This window comes from Carettochelys insculpta, chromosome 12 (assembly GCF_033958435.1).
Source record: "Carettochelys insculpta isolate YL-2023 chromosome 12, ASM3395843v1, whole genome shotgun sequence".
Taxonomy (NCBI): Eukaryota; Metazoa; Chordata; order Testudines; family Carettochelyidae; genus Carettochelys; species Carettochelys insculpta.
In genome coordinates, this window is record NC_134148.1 from 38,200,796 (window position 1) to 38,214,489 (window position 13,694).

The window sequence follows — 13,694 nt, forward strand, 5'->3', positions numbered from 1 at the left end:
CCCAGGCCTACTGCAGATCAAACGAGATTACATCTCTAAAACCTGCTGGTTCCAGGACAGCTGTAAAAAATCCAAGACTGTCTACACAGAAACACTGTGTTTTTACAATTTCCCTTGTGTGTCTAACTCATTTGGCTCTCTGACTGCATGTCTGCATTGGATCTGGCCTCCAGCAAATGCAAATACAAAGAGAGGGGTGAGATATAATCCACTTCAGTGGAATTATGTGATAAAGCCATGTTGCTCTAATTTATCCCACTGGTCCCTCCCAAGCAAAGGAATCATCTGGTTCAGTGTTAAGACTAAGACCCTTATGGTCCAATTGTTCAGCATGAACAAATTTAAGAATCAGGGCCTGAACTTTTGCAAGAAATATTTATGTATGCAACTGGTAATATACCTACAGCAAAACCTACTCTGATGATAAATCCTGCAAAGATTAGCCACGTTCTCATGTGTATGTTGGCAGACTGCCATGATTGAACATAAATACTGAGAGATATACAACAAAAATTGCAAGAAAATTACATTATGTTAATAAAGCTTTCCTGCACACCTTCATTTTGGATTGCAACACCCCCTAATTTTAACTACTACGTCTACGCTACAAGTCAGCAGCACCTTCATTGCCACATATACCCTGGGGATAGAAGAGGAAACAGATTCTCTCAAGACTACATGCCTTTTTTAGTGCTGTGGCCAGCTCTTGAAAAACTACCCTGTCTGTACCATATATACCCTTCCTCAAATGAGAGATTTGTCTTTACAATATTCCAGTGCATAGTAAAAAGACTTTCCAAATCCTGATTTGGGCCGCAAATTTCCCAAACAACAAGCACTCGGCTTATAAAAAAATAATGGCAATTTAGTTATCAGAAGGCATTTCTTAGATCATATAGAGAAAGCTCTATGGATTGAATGGTATGGTCTTACCATTTATTTGAATGGAAGCTAATGCTGTAGCAATGTTTGTTACAGTAAGAGAATCATCTTTGTTGTAAAAAAAAAAAAAGTACACAGTAGCTCGCCTTAAAAATAATTTTTTGTACTACTAAGACATCTGGTAGCTACCCCCCAAGGTTAGTTAAATTTAAGCAATTTTACGTCTATAATTTAGCAAAAATAACTCCAAAACATCAAGCAACAACCCGTGCTTAAACTGCATTCCTAACATTCAGTAAGAATAAAATTAAGAGAAGTCATTGCACTAACATTTTAATTGTGTTTTATTCTACCTGGTTGCACCATTTGTACTTCTGTAGGCCAAGCTCAATGCACATCTTACGAGCTCACTGGACCCTTCATTCCCCTAACGCTCTTCCTGGGTGCCACAATCCCATGTGACTCTATTTCAAGGACTTCGTGCAACTCCCACCTGAATATTCCTCCAGCAATGATCCTTTATGTACCCCATTCCCTTCTCTTCCACTACTAGGGTCCCTCATTTTTTGCACTATGCTGGTGGCTCTATGTGCACCTCCATTCTCACTTTCCCACCGTAAATAGCAGAGGGTCTGTTTGTCACCCCTTCCTCCCTCCCTAGTGATGAAAGGTGTTGTGTGCTCCCTTCCCCGAGTCTTCAATTCTCTCCACCAGGCCATGGTTTCCGTTCCCCACTCATCACCTGCTCCCATCATGCATGGCAGTGGCTACATCTCTTTTCCTTCTCACTGCCATGAAATACCTTTTCTTCTGTTCGATTAAAAGGGAAGGGGTAGATAGTTGGTGCCTCTCCAACCCGCTCCCCACCTAGAGCACACACTGAGGAAGCAAAGCGATGGGAAGGAATGAAGCAACTACCAAGATATCTCTTGGGAAAACACCACTACAGGGCAGATTATCCAATAAATTCTTGAAGTGTACTGGATATAATTTTTATTTCAGAAAGTGGAGAAAGCTACTGGGGAAAGGTGTTTTAGATCTGAGTATGACAAAGAGAGAACTGGTTGGGAATTTGTAAATGGAAGGAAGTACAGGTGAAAGTGATCATAAAAATCACAAAGTTCATGATTCTAGGGAATGATAGGAGCAAAAACAGCAAAATAAGGACAATGGATTTCAAGAAGGAGACTTCAGCAAACTCAGAAAGTTGGAAGGTAAGATTCCATGAGGAGCAAGTCTAAGAGGAAAAAACAACTGAAGACAGTTGGCAGTCTTTCAAAGAGACATTATTATGGGCACAAGAGTAAACTTATTCCACTGCTTAGGAAAGATAGGTAGTATGGAAAGAGACAACCTGACTTAACCAGGAGTCTGATCAAATCAATTAAGGGCCTCCTAGGGAGTAACAATAACACAGCAAAATGGAATGGGGGGTAGGGGGTGAGCAGAGCGGAGAGTCAAGCCAGTATCTTAGATGTTTGCATACAAATTTGAGAAGGATGGAAAATAACAGGAACCAAAACAGGAACAACTAAAAATGTTATTAAATAAATACAGCTGTGATGTAGTTGGCATCAAAGAGATTTGGTGGTATAACATGCACAAATGGCATACTGGTATAGAAGGATGCAGTTTGCTCAGAAAAGACAGACAGGGAAAAAGAGAGGTAGTGTTGCATTATATACTACAAATGTATACACATGGACCGAGACTGAGCTGGAAATAGAAGATAGACTTGTTGAGAACCTTTGGGTAAGAATAAAAGAGGTAAAAAAACCAAGGATGTCACGGTAGGAATTTGCTACAGACCACGTGACTAGCAAGAGGTGGATTAGGCTTTAATTAAACAACTAACTACACCACCCAAAGCAGAAGACTTGGGCAAATACAGTGCCCATCTATAAAGAGAGAGATAAAGACAACCCAGGAAGTTACACACAAGGCAACTTAACTTCTGTTAAAGAAAAAATAATAGAGCAAATAATTAAGGAATCCATTTACAAACATCTAGAAGAAAATAAGCTATCAATGGTTCCAGATCATGCTGGAAGGATTAGTACAGATGTGCAAGGTTTCAGCTCTGGGTCCAGTTCTGTTCAATATTTTCATCAATGATTTAGCAGAATTGCTGCAAGTCACTGTGGGCCTTGGGGCAACGTGGAAGTGGGGCCTGGCTGTGTGCCCCCAAAGGGGGCAATGTCAGAAGGAATGGGGCCTAGGGCACTCAGCCTTCAGCATCACCAGGACCATGGTACTACCCTCCCGCTGCAACTTCCTCCCAGCCACATGCAGCCAGAGATGTGCTGCCATGGCAATTCAAAGAGGCCTGGAGCTCCTGCCACCACCACTACTTCGGCAGTGGCAGTAGCTGAAGCTCTTGAAAGGCCAGGCCCGAAGGCGCCTGCCCCTTTACCTCCCCCATCCATGGGGCTGAGATTTAAATACTGGCACAGATAATGTATCAATAAAGTTTGTGGATGATACCAAGATGGGGTGGGGGTTTGCAAGTGCTCTGGAGCACAGGATTATGATTTAAAATGATCTGAAAAAACTGTAGAAATGGTTTGAGACAAATGATAGTTAACCAGAAAAAAATGCAAAAGTCCTTATGAGGGATCAAAAAAATATACACATACAAAATGAGAAGTATAAAGAGTATTGAGAAGAGGGATTTGGGGTCAGAGTGGACCACAACTAAACATGAGTCAACTGTGCACTTGCCAAAAAAGTAAAAGGGGGCAAAACATCATTCCAGGCTGTATTAACAGGAGGTTGTCAAGTAACAAACGAGAAGTAACTCTTCCACGCTGATTAGGCCTCATCTGGTGTACGGTGTCAAGTTCTGAGCACCACATTTCAGGAGAGATGTGGAAAAACTGGAAAAAGCCCTGAGAAGAGCAACAATGGTTAAAGATCTATAAAATATGATCTATGGAGGGAAGACTGAAAGAAGTGGGTTTAGTCTGGCAAAGAGACGACTGAGAAGGGATGTGGTAATAGCTTTCAAGTACCTAAAAAGGTTGTTACAAGAAGAGAAAAATCATTCTCTCCTTAATCTCTGATGACAGGACATAAAGAAATGGATTCAAACTGCAGCAAGGGAGGTTTAGGTTTAAACACTAGAAAAAAAACTTCCTATCAGGGTGACTAACCACTGCAATAAATTGCCTCAGGTTGCAGAATCTCCATTGTCTAACCTGCTCTTAAAAAACTCCAGACACCTGTTAGGAATGATCTAGGATGTCTGGAGTGCAGGGGACTGGACTTTACATCCCAAGGTCCCTTTCAGACCTATTATTGTATGATTCTCTCCTGTCCCTCAGCCCCAATAACTGACTATTCCCCCAGGCATCCAGAAAAAAGAGCAATGGTTTCTCTTCTGTTATTCATGGTGCAAATTCATTGCACTCCACTTGGTCAGAGGGCAAGGGAGGTGATGGAATATGGGTATTGTTAAGCTACAAAATATTAATAGATGCATTAAACAATAACAGTAGCTCCATGTCCTCCTATGCTCCCTCTATCAATGTTCAGATTGTTCCCAAAATCAATAGGGTTCTGGTCATGGAGACCCTTAAATTGATCAGTAAGCAATTGTGTTACACATGTACATACAAAAACATTAGTGAATTTGTGGATAAGGCTTTGCAAGCTCAACCCAGCCAAGAAACTTAAAACTCCCAAATAAATTTATAATCTTTAGAATACATGCTACTTAATGAATTTAAACAGAACAATACCTTTTATTTCAGCTGCATTAGTAGAGTTCTGGAACTTGAGCTCTAAAGCTTTAAGTAAAACCAAACTTAAGGCTCTGAGGATCACTTGGTCAGGACCACTTTGGATGCTCTCCTCAGGTTGGGATTCACTGCCTCCAAAATAGCTGGCTTTTTCAGAAACAGGTATTTGATTCAGCCACCCCAAATTGACAGCTTGCAAAACAACGTTAGCAAGTGTTAACATATCCTTATCCAAATAAGGATCTTGTACAGATGAAGTGGATAATGATCCACTTACGAAATCTTCACCAGCTTTAGAGAGGATACATTTTTTAAGGAGCATAATGGACTTCTTCTTGATTAAATAATGAAAAGATGAATAAATAAGGTCCAAGATGTAAGATGTATTCAAAAATAAAATTCTTTGGCATTGGAAATATGAGTGTAGTTGGATTCTTGAGGCCACAAGAACTTCAAGAAAATCTATGAATCCAATCAAGTTGTTTGCAGCTTTAGAATATGGTGAACTACCTTGCCAACTGTTAAAACGATGAGACAAAATAGAATTGTAAAATTCTTCAAATACAGAATCAAGAGGAGTGAAAATATTCTTCAGTACATCTATAACAAATAATAAAATAATATTAAGCAGGTCTGAAAGAATTCCTAAAGTACAGTTCAACTGCCAGGTAATTTAAAACTTTTCACATTGAAATAGTAATCAGTAAACGGAAAGTGACAATAATCTCTTAAATTCAATGTACACTGAGGGAACTGCATTTTTATGTGTAATGTTCTTTTTTTCATTATGACGAAGTAAATAGCCCATTGCCATTAATATTTTAAACTGGTAGATCGCTCTGAAATAAAGATAAGTAGCATTCCTCCCCCTAGTGGATATTTATATATTAACAATATTAAAAAAATCTTACAGTACCTTCATTCTGCAAATCTTTATCTTTCAAAAGGTCTCTAATAATAGCTGTAAGAATCCACAGACATTCTGTTACCTGATCACTCTTAGGGAATTCTGATAATGTCTTCAAACAAAAAGTGAGCCATGTAACATTAAGCGTATTCTAAAAAAAAAAAATAATTTAAAACATCATTCTGCAACACAAAATGTACTATCACTACTTTTTTAGTTATAATTGTTGGGCGCAGCGATTTAATACATTGATACAATAATTTAAATGTTACGTTTAAAAGGGGGAAGTGTGATAATGAACAAAGAGACAGAATATAGTTAAACTGCTTGGCACATCTAAAGTACCTACAGGTGGTCCCCAATTTACAACCATTTGTACTTACAACCAACCTCCAGCTTGCCCCCCGCCCCAACCCCCTCAGCTCGAGGCTCTAGCCGCATGATTGGGACTCCCTTCCAACCCCTGTGGACCCGGCTCCAATCCCTGTGCCTCAGTCCCTGAGCACACCCAGGCCTTGACTGCCCCCCCACCCACTCCCAATGCCCCACGGACCTGGCCTCATCCCCCCACAACCCTTGTGTGGCCCCAGATCAGCTCAGCATGCATGGGGTTCCAACCTGCCCCCCACTCAAGCACCCTGTCTGGTGCACTCCTGTTCAACCCCTCCCACGCAGCCCCAGCTCACTCCTGCATACATGAAGCTCGGGCTCCCAGCCCCTCTCCACTCAACCACCCCACCTGGTGCACCCCCCCAATTCAACCCCCTAGTAGCCCAGCTCAAACCCCTCCCGTCCCCGTCCCCAGCTCACGCCCCCACACCCTCACCCCAAAGCTTGGAGTTCCAGCTGTCAGCCACTGCAGGTGTACACAAGGGCAGCTATCAGCCACTGCCAGCTCAATCCACCCCTGCCTCGGTTCACCCCATTCAATCCGCCTCTGCCTGGCTCAACCCACCCCATCCCCAGCTGACCCCCATCACCAGCATGGGCTAGGCTGTCAGCCGTCAGCACACACAGGGCTCCAGCTGTCAGCCGCTGCAGGTGCATGAGGCTCTACCCACACCAGCTAATCCCCACTGCACCCCAGTTCACCCTCTTCAAACCATGCCCCCGGCAATCTCCCACGGCCCCAGCTCACACACCCCAGCACGCAGGGCTCCATCTTCAACCTGCGCGTGGGGCTCCCAACACAAGGTACATGTGGCTGCGGCTCCAGCTCCAACACCCCTACCCATCACCCATTCAGCCCCAGAGCCAACCTCCTGGTTGGGCTCGACCCCCACCCCAACCCATTGATGCCCAGGTCTAACTCCCTGCAAGCCTCAATGCAACTGCACCCTCCCACCACCCCTGCCACTATCACCCACCCCAGGCTTAACCCCCCTGCCCACTCCCAGGGCCCCAAGCCCAAGCCCTCCCCGACTTACATGAAATTCAAGGTACACAAAGGTTGCATGGAACGTAACCCTTGAGTACCTCAAGGGATTACAGTACAAGGGTATTTCCAATGTATGACCAAATTGAGTTACTACCAAGTGTTCGGAACACAGCCAGTTTGTAAATCAGGGACTATCTGTATCATGCCTTTACAAACATTAAACTGCACAACAACCACTGGCTAAGAAAAAATCCTCCTAATTTAATCTACAGGAAAGACTAGTGAATTTATGTGATTATCCAACATCCCACAAGGAACTGCAAAGGAGGCAAGCAAGATATGAACTCACAGCTCTCATCTTTCTCATTTGTAGAGTCCGGTAATCGCTCAAGTGTGGGAAATCATTTGCAAGGTAACAAAGCCAAAGTATTCTGCACATGTGAAAGTTATTTTATTACTAGTGAACTGAGACATTAGACAGAAACCGAATTAACGGGCGCCATCATTTTTAAATCCTTGTGCAGGAATCTTAAAACAAGCATTAAAAACAAATGAAAGACAATACAATCCAAAGAACTTGTGAGTAGACACATACTATTGGCCCCATAAGTAAACTGGGTAGTTGTACCTGTGGATGCCCCAGGATATTAGATGGTAAGGTACTGTGTCTTTTTTAGCTGCCCAGGGAAATGTCTCCCTCAGTGGTCACGATTTTCAGGGGCTAGCTGTAGCCGGGGCTGTTTTAGCCACCTGCTGGACGTCTCCCTTAGCGGTCATGATTTTGAGGGGCTGGCTGTAGCTGGGGGTCTTGTAGCCATCCCGAGCCACACATGTCACAATGAAGGCAATGTATTAGCTATACAATTGCCACAGATGTCAAAATAAGGCTTGCAGTGGGAATATTCATGTCCGAAAGGTCTTCTTTTCCATGTGCAAACCTGGCTGCAGTCTGGGGTCTTTTAGCCTGATGAATCACTCAAGTTTCAGTGTAACAACCGTATATACTTTAACATAAGGATCTTCTTTTCCAGGTGGCCTACATCCAGATTCAAGTCTGAGAGAGGGACTCCATAGGCAGTCACGATTTGCATGGCTGTCAAATGGGTACCGTCTTTCAGCCACCCTAGTCCATTACTGATGATTCATTCAAGTTTCAGTGTAACACCTGCATCTATCTAAAGATACTTAACATGGCAGAGGAAAGAGAAGAATGAAATGTGGGAAGATGGTGTCATATACCCACATCTACTTGTGGAGCCAGAATACAACTGGGCTCAGAGACCTGTGGGATAGGTTCCCACAATACACTCCAGCAGCACTCGATTTAAGCTACTTGTGTGTGGCAGCTGTAAGTTGATTTTGTGGGGAGCATGTGGGAAGGTGAAGATGCTCAAAATCAAATAGATAAAACCCTGCATTAAGAAATCGATTTTAATAAAACTGATTTTCTCTCTTAGTGCAGATGCAGCCTGAGACACACCATCTGAGCCCTGACCTGGATCATTCCATATACATCCTAAAATCCACAGACCTGGAAACCCCAGATGCCCTATCATTTTGGGTACTGGTACCCTTACTACTGGACAATCCAGCTATGTAGACTCCCTCCTCAAACCCTACGCCATCAGCACTCCGATCTACCTCCGAGATACCACTGACTTCCTGAGGAAATTACAAAATGTCAGAAAACTTCCTGACAACACCATCCTTGCCACCATGGATGTAAAGGCTCTTTACACTAATATTCCACATGAAGATGGACTACAAGCAATCAAGAATACCATCCCTGACATTACCACAGCCAATCTGGTGCCAGACCTCTGTAACTCTGTCCTCAGCCACAATTATTTCTGATTTGGGGACAACTTATACCTCCAGATTAGTGGCACTGCTATGGGCACCCACGGGGCCCCACAATATGCTAATATATTTATGGCTGACTTAGAACAATGATTCCTCAGCTCTCATCCCCTATTACCCCTCCTTGACATCTTTATCAACTGGACCCATGGTAAAGAGACTCTGGAAGAATTCCACAGAGATTTTAACAATCTGCACCCCACCATCAACTTCAGCCTTGACCACTCTACACAAGAGATACACAAATCGCTGACGGTCAGATCAATACCACTCTCTACCAGAAACCCACTGACGGCTAAACTTACCTACATGCTTCGAGCTTCCATCCTGCACACACCACACAATCCATTGTTTACTGTCAAGCCCCGAGACAGAATTGCATCTGCTGTGATGCTACTGACAGAGACCAAAAACTATAAGATCTCTACCAAACATTCACAAGCCTTAATTAATCACTGGGAGAAGTTTTAAAAAAAAAAACAAAAAAAAACCACACACCACACAAAAATCAGCAGGGCCAGACAAATACCCAGAAACCAACTACTTCAAGATAGGCCGAAAAAAAATAACAACAGAACACCACTCATTATTACCTACAGTCCCCAACTCAAACCACTGCAATGCATCACTAAAGACTTACAACCTATCCTAAATCATGATGCTACACTCCAGAAGGCCCTAGGTGACAGGCCTGTTCTTTCCCATAGACAACCTCCTAACCTTATGAGGATTCTCACTAGCAACCACAGGCCATACCACAATACTAATCCTGCAAATTTTCCTTGCAACAAGGCCCGGTGCCAACTTTGTACACATATCTATTCTGGAGATACCATCATTGGACCTAACCACTTTCATTGCAGAATCAGGGGCACATTCTCTTGTTCTTCAACTAATGTCATATATGCCATCATGTGGCAGCAATGCCCACCCACTATGTATATTGGGCAAACTGCAAACACTCTTTTCCAAAGAATGAATTGACACAGAGCAGTCATCAATAATATCCAGATACACAAACCTGTCAGCCAGCATTTTAATGGAGTGGGCCATTCTTCTAAAGACCTGAGAGTTCATGTTCTGAGAAAAGAGATTTTAACAGCCATCTACAGAGAGAATGTTCGGAACTAACCTTCATATTCAAATTTCACACATTAACACTTGGTTTGAACAGGGACAGCAATTACCTGACCTGTTATAAGGACTTTTTCACATACTTGGATGTTTGACCAAACACTTTACTTTCCACGCACCCAACACCCGCCTCTTTCTGCTGTTCTATCTGATTTGCCAACCCTGATGATTTTTGGACCTCTGTGCTTTATGTATTGAGTCTGTTCTGGTAGGGCTGTAGATCTGAAGAAGTAGGGCTGTCCCACAAAACCTCATCACCTACTTATTTTGTTAGTCTTTAAAGTGCTACATGACTGCTTTTTTGTTTTAACTCAGTCCCTGCTAGCTCTCTCCCAGTTGCAGTGTAAAGATACCTGGCATGCCAATCCTTCACTATGCTACCTCATATTACTTTATGTTCAGTTTCTGAAAATGGCTCTTAAAAAAAAAAAAAAAGAAAAATGACCCTGTGCCCGTAGTTGCACAAGAGCAAGATTTAGAAGCAAGAGGCCACTGAGAAATGTGCCCCTGGCATGCTGCAAAGCAGTCATGCTTGCAACTTCATATATCCATTATCTAAAATCCCTTTTGGATGGATGGGTCACAGAAGACATAGGTATTACCACTCCGATGCTACAGATGTAGGAAGGGAAAAGCTCTGTTACCGCCCTATAAATCTTATGGGTATAGAAGGATTCCAGCATCTCCTCCCACCAACATGCACTGCCAGTTTATCCAGCTTTGCACTGGACAGAAAACTTAACTATTACACTGTAAATTTTTCGGTGACTATTCTGCGTAATTTAACTGTTGTACAGGGCCGGCTATAATTAGATGGAGCAACTGGATGGAACATACCAAGTACTGCTGTTCACTTTGAATTCACCCAGGAACTTAAGACACTTACCTCTTCCTTTAGTTGGAAATATACAAGGGAGGCTATGCTTTTTGAAGCCATGTGAGACAACAATTTATCAGAACTATTGCACAGACAAATCTGCAGACACACAAAAAAACCTGTAAGTTACAGTCACTTTTTACTTTGTTATGAAAATTTTTGAAAATATGTATATACGCTTACTAATTTTGAATCAATTTTTGTCTCTTTCAGAAGAAATGTAATTATATCAAGATACTTCTGTCTTATCCTGAATTCAATCTCGTGGGACTGTATTTTGGCAATCATCATCTTGATCAACGTTAACTGGAGCAGTATCATTTCCCTTGAACAGAGCATTGAAGAGTTCATATTTGCAAAGCTAGTAGATTTATCATCTCTCACAAGGGCAACATCATCTGAAACAGCAGATTCCTGATGTCTCCAAATGCCACAGTTAGGAGATTCTAAGCATATTTGATTATGTGACTCATTACCTCCTGCAGATGAGTGTCCTGGTAAAACATGCAAATTGAGGAAAGAGGCATAATCATGGCTGTCCTTTGCTAAAGGAGCGCCTACCAACACATCCTTATATAGCTCCCGGAGAAAAAGAGACAGATCTCCCATATTGTGAAAAATGTTGTTTTGGAGAATGCCTTATGCCTTCACTTAATACATGTAGGTATTATGAATCATTTATGAAGTTACTTCTGTCCAATAAAAGAAATGGATTTGTAGCTTTCTAAAGGCACATCTTCTAGGGTACCTAGGAAAAAAAGTAACAAGATTAAACCATTTTTGCTATGAAATGTAATGGGTTGGCAGAATGATACAGCTGAATTTGGATCATTTACCGAGCACCATACTTAAAATGAAACTATTGTTAATAAACATCAATTGAAAGAAACTTGCAAATGCATATTCAGCACCATATTTCTTAAGAGGTAAGAATGGTAACTGACATGCACATAAAGCTCTTCATCCAATCATTCCAACACAGAAACTTCGTTATAACACAAATCCAGGAATCTTGACAGTCTCTAAAATGAAGATGAAAAATGGATGGAGTTATGCAGGACTGGGTGCACGGCTATAGTTCTGAAATGGGGCAGAAATGAAAATGACTGTGACTATCTGACACTTTCAGGCAGGCGGAATAACATTTCTGAGTCAGTTTGACCAGGCCAGGAGAAAATACCATGCCATTCTCAATTATCAAGATCTCAATTTAAAGTCTCACCTGCAAGAACTCCAGAAAACCCCAGTAACTCCAAAAGCACATGTGGACAAGATACAGCCCACAAGACCACCACATCCACCTCCCATAATCCCATGGCCCAATGGGAGCCTGGGGCAAGCACCATGGCCCACATGCCACTCAAAGTGGTCAGCTGCAGGTGACACATGCATCTCTGTGCACTAGGGTGGGAGCTGTGTGTGTTAAAGGTGAGGACAGCCCAATCTCACAGTTCCCACTGGCCATAAACCAGCCAATGGAAGCTGCCCGGGCTGTATATGTGGCAATAGTAGCACAGGGAGAACCCACCCTCCCAGCGTGCACTGCATGCAGAAATGTACACTGGCTCCACAGTGAGATGTTTTGAGCAGTATGCAGGACTGCAGCAGGCAGGGAGCCTGCCCGGGGATCTGGCTGGGAGAAGCCTGCACCTGGTACCTTCCTCCTTCCCCCTCAGTCTTCTGCACCCATACCTTCTGCCAGGCTGTGCACCCCATCCCCTGTCCCCTCTTCCCTTATATCACAACCCAAACCCCTGCACCACCTCCTGCACCCTTACCTCAGGTTACAAATGCCTCCCAGTCCCTACACCCTACTCCTGCACCTCACCCCTCTACCCAGCTTTCCTTACTGCACCCAACTTCCACCCCACATCTCTCATCCATTACAGTCATGGAAGAGAGAAGCCCTCGACCGCCTACCAAATTCTTACATTGCCTGCCCATCAAAAATTTATTGCCTACCCTGTCCAATTAGCAAGCAGGAGCACAGATTCAGACTTGAGGGAACATTGCCACCTACTGCATTACCAGCATCCTTTTCTATAACATCCTGGTCTTTGCCAGCTATGAATAAGTACTTTTTTGACAAAAAAAAAAAAAAAAAAAAAAAGACTTGAGTACATATGCATAGCCAAAACAAAAAGCAGTCAAGTAGCACTTTAAAGACTAGCAAAATAGTTTATTAGGTGAGCTTTCGTGGGACAGATCCACTTCTTCAGACCATAGCCAGACCAGAACAGACTCAATATTTAAGGCACAGAGAACCAAAAACAGTAAGCAAGGAGGACAAATCAGAAAAAGGTAATCAAGGTGAGCAAATCAGAGAGCAGAGGGGTATGGGGGGGAAGGTCAAGAATTAGATTGAGCCAACTATACAGACGAGCCCCTATAGTGACTCAGAAAGTTCCCATGGTCTGGCTATGGTCTGAAGAAGTGGGTCTGTCCCACGAAAGCTCACCTAACAAACTATTTTGCTAGTCTTTAAAGTGCTACTTGACTGCTTTTTGTTTTGATTTAAACCATGTGTTAATGCGCCGAATTTGAATATAAAAGCCAGCTCGGCTGTTTCCCTTTCCAGAACGGTGCGATAATTCTTCTTCAGTAACACACATACCTTTAGGTCATTGACAGAATGCATCTGGAGATCCACAAACCAGTTAGTCAACATTTTAATGGAATGGGGCATTCTGTCAATGACCTAAAGGTGTGTGTGTTACTGAAGAAGAATTATCGCACCGTTCTGGAAAGGGAAACAGCCGAGCTGGCTTTTATATTCAAATTTGGCACATTAACACATGGTTTAAATTGTGATGGGAACTTTCTGAGTCACTATAGGGGCTCGTCTGCATACTTGGCTCAATCAAATTCTTGACCTTCCCCTCCACCCTCTGATTTGCTCACCTTGATTATCTTTTT

At 42.7% G+C, this 13,694-nt stretch overlaps 1 protein-coding gene across 4 annotated transcripts in view; it reads right to left on the reverse strand.

Annotated features, from left to right (window-relative positions):
• LINS1 (lines homolog 1) overlaps positions 1 to 13,694 on the reverse strand; it is a 30,708-nt gene that overhangs the window by 11,905 nt on the left and 5,109 nt on the right. For 2 of the 4 annotated variants that reach the window (XM_075007085.1, XM_075007084.1), the window contains exons 2-5: positions 10,962 to 11,526; positions 10,788 to 10,877; positions 5,539 to 5,680; positions 4,623 to 5,222 (exon numbers count right to left, since the gene is read on the reverse strand). In XM_075007085.1, coding sequence (XP_074863186.1) covers positions 4,623 to 5,222; positions 5,539 to 5,680; positions 10,788 to 10,877; positions 10,962 to 11,387 — 1,258 coding nt within the window. In that variant the 5' untranslated portion in view covers positions 11,388 to 11,526. Of the gene's footprint in view, positions 1 to 4,622; positions 5,223 to 5,538; positions 5,681 to 10,787; positions 10,878 to 10,961; positions 11,527 to 11,722; positions 11,801 to 12,000; positions 12,420 to 13,694 lie in introns of those variants that run through there. The other 2 variants (XM_075007087.1, XM_075007083.1) reach the window with 2 other exon arrangements.